A 3,802-nucleotide genomic window follows, 5' to 3' on the forward strand; every position below is an offset into this window, starting at 1 on the left:
ATATCTATGAACCAATCACAATCTGAGGTCTAATTAAATATTGTCATCCTCATAATAAACCCCTAATAACCCTCCCAGCCACTCTTTTCCTTATCCCTATCTTGTACGCTTTACACTACACTTTTTTCTTCTTCAATTCCACATATAATAAAATTGCACCCAAAATCAAACATAATCGCTTCACATATTTTTTTTAAAAAAAAAACAATTAAACCGTTTATCATAAATTTCTTCACACACGGAAACTGACTAATTTTATTTGTACCAGGTAGAACTTAAGAGTGGAGTTTTGCATCATTCCATTCACACCTCATTGGTAAAACTTGGTTAGTGTACTTGAAACACTTATTTGATAAATTATTAGTTATCAAAATATTAATATATATTATAGTTAAGTAAGTCATTTTCTTATATGGGGATGGAATAAAGTGAAAAGAAAATAATAATAATAAGAAGAGGAAGATATAAAATAACGGTAACTGATTAACTACTCTTTCTTTTTGGTGTCCCAAAGTTTGACCATTGCCAACAAATTTTTGGCGTAAGGTTGATGAATCAGTACAACAACTGACACTATCACCTAGTGAGCAACTTTGTTCTCTGCTAAAATCTCCGACGATGTTTTCCTCTGCTCTTCTTCTGACAGTGATCCAAGAGCTCTCAGTCCAATCCGACATCGTTCCTGGATTCGAACATAGTTGTCTTACCCTTTGCATCGGAGAATTTAATGAATTTTTATCCTCCGGGAACCAATTGAGCTGTTCGTGCGGACAATTTATTGAATTGCTCGTCTGGACCGCCATTGATGATGACTTCCAGATGCCTTGATCAAGAACGCTCGTCGGAGAAATTGTTTCCAGTTCTTGATTTTGTTTGCCGGAAGTGTCGAATTGTTGGAGAAATGGGTGTGAGAGGAGTTGCTTCGCCGTCCATCGTTCTCCGGGGTCTCGTCGGAGGCAGTTTTTAAGGAAGTCTTTGGCTTGGTCGGAGAGGAAGGCGGGAACCGGCGGAGACTCGCCGGAAAACGCTATTGTGTAGAGGAGTGTTGCCGGGTTAGTGAGATTAGGCCACGGCGAGTCACCGGTGGCCATTTCTATGACTGTGCATCCTAACGCCCAAATATCCGCCGGAAACCCCTGTTCTTTCCCCTGCGCCACCTCCGGCGCCATGAACAACGGCGTGCCGCCGATTGCGGCGGCGCCGGCGTCGAAAATCCACTTTGAGCATCCAAAATCCCCAATTTTGGCGCCGCTCTTACCTAACAAAATATTCCCGCCCTTAATATCGCAATGCACGATTCCATTACAATGCAAGTATACAAGCCCCTGTACAATCTCCTTCGTGTAACGACCAACCGCTAATTCCTCGAGCCCGCCGCCGCGTTTAACCGCATCCGCCACCGCGCCGCCGGGCATAAACTCCATCACGACGTTGAACATCGCCTTATTCTCCTCCCACGTAACATCGCACCCTTTGTACTCCACAATTTGCGGGCAGTTTAAAGTGGAGAAGATACGCTGCTCTCTTTGCAAGAACTCCGACTTCGAAAGCTCCACCGATTTAACGGCGAAAACCTCGCCTGACTGTCGGCAAGTGGCCACCGACACGGCGGCGGAGGAGCCGTGGCCGATGATCTTGCCCCTGATCCAGCTCATCTTGGACGTGGAGAAAACGTTTTTGGTGTTTGGTTAACTTTGGCAGAAGAATCCCTTATATAGGGATAGGGAAATCTACAACGTGGCAAAAGTTTTTGGGTTTTTAACTAAAAACATTGAAATTTAGGGAATTAGGTAATGTTGTTACAAGGTAATTAATACTCCGGTATATGGTAAGATACTATTGATTCATATTAGAAAATTTGATTCCAAAATACTTTGACTCACTTTACATTTTTGTTTTGGGTGTACTCAGGTTTCTACCGTGAAACACAATGACTAATAATCTTGCTGAATTGTAGACATATCTTTGGATGAGACAACTGGACTCTCACTTTACATATTTAAATCATGAATCAATTCACGAGTAATAATATAATCATATAAATAAAATTTGTTATTTAAACTAATATTTTCACCCGTGTGTTGCATAAAATAGATTTGTTATAATATTTTAAGAATATTTGGATCATATCGATATACAATTATATAAATTATAACAATGAATATTATATAATGCAATTGATGAAATAGGTTGGATTGATTATGTTTGATGATGTTATTATTGCTTGAATTCGAGCAAATAATTACCTAATTACCCGTGCAATGCTCGAATAATTTTTTTTTTATATATTTAGATAATAAAATTAAAAATAAAATTATAAACGATTCTAGTATTTGAAAGTGTATATTTATTTGATTATAAGATTATTGCAAAAGTATCATTTAATTAATTGAATAATATATGACTCGTTTGTCTGCAATTATTTTTTAAAAAAAATTGATAGGTAGATTTATGTAATTATATTATTAGTAAAATAAATATCGGAAAAAAGAGAAATAATTTAATTGTAATTAATATAAAAATAAATCAACGACCCATGATTAGCTTAATTACCATAATAATTATTAGACAATTATACTAATATATGTGTAATTATACTTTTATACTTTGAGTATATTCCTTTTCATCATATTGTCAAGGTCTATTGATTTTTCTTTGTAATTAATGATACTTACTCCTTATTTATTTAAGCTCGTGATCTAAAATTGACTATAAGTTGTTGTCATTAATGTATTGGAAGTTAGTAATGTATTTATTAGCTTGAGATAGTATAGTTGAATCTAATTGGTATACATCATTTGTCATCAAACCATCATCCAAAGTAATTAATATTTGTTTTTCTTTATCTTTTTTTTTTTGGGTGCAGTGCTAGCCTGCAATGCAATGCTGGTTTATTGAACAAAAATTCTTTACTCTAACCTATTTCACTGCGAGACAGTTTAGAATTGACTTAGAGTCATGATCGATTCACATTGATACTCTTATTTAGAGTTACGTACATCAATAATGTTGTTTCTTTTCTTGATTTCATTTTTTTTTTTTTTTGCAATCAAGTATGTGTTTTAATTTGTTGCATATATTTGCGTACATTAAAATTCTTTAATTTCTTGATTTTTTTTTTCATGTTGCAAATGAATAAAGTTCGTTTAAAAAGCAAGTACAACATACATCATTTATGATGGGTAATAGGATAGTCTAATAATCCGAAGAGACGAAGAGTAAGTTTATTAAGAGGAAGGGTTTGATCCACTGAGATTTATCCAATCTATAATCTAGTATAATTAATGCTATTAATTTATAAAATGAAATTCTTATTTATGACTAAGACAAAGTAGAAACGGGCAAATTATTGTGTGGACCATGATTCACATAGTGCTATGTAGACTATCTATAACAAAATGTACAATTTTAATATTAATATACTAAAAGTACATTATTTGTGTATTGATTATTGAATGTACATTATACAAAATAATGTAATTTTCCTGAATACAATATACATTTTTAATATTAATATACTAAAAGTAAATTATTTGTGTACTAAATGTATATTATTTGATAGTATGATTCACATAATAATGATTGGTAGAAAGTAAAAACCACTTTGTTAAGTTGGAGCTAAATTTTAAGTTTTCAACCATATTTATCAAAAAATGCCCAATAACAAATATTCATTTTATTACAAATTAAATAACTTTTTTTTTTTGCACAAAATAATGTAAGTGTATGTTGTACTTTAAAACGAAAATTTTTATATTTGATCACGTTGTTGTACTTATGTATTTTTTTATCAGTAAAGTGA

At 33.3% G+C, this 3,802-nt stretch overlaps 1 protein-coding gene across 1 annotated transcript; it reads right to left on the reverse strand.

Moving 5' to 3' along the window:
- Positions 1–395: 395 nt before the first annotated feature.
- Positions 396–1,667, reverse strand: LOC115996991 (mitogen-activated protein kinase kinase kinase 18-like; the record flags this gene model as incomplete). The annotated part of the gene is made up of 1 exon (XM_031236437.1): positions 396–1,667. A coding segment is annotated over exon 1 (1,260 nt), but the record flags the coding sequence as incomplete, so codon positions are not given.
- Between the last annotated feature and the right edge of the window lie 2,135 nt (positions 1,668–3,802).

This window comes from Ipomoea triloba, chromosome 11, assembly GCF_003576645.1.
Source record: "Ipomoea triloba cultivar NCNSP0323 chromosome 11, ASM357664v1".
Classification (NCBI taxonomy): domain Eukaryota; kingdom Viridiplantae; phylum Streptophyta; class Magnoliopsida; order Solanales; family Convolvulaceae; genus Ipomoea; species Ipomoea triloba.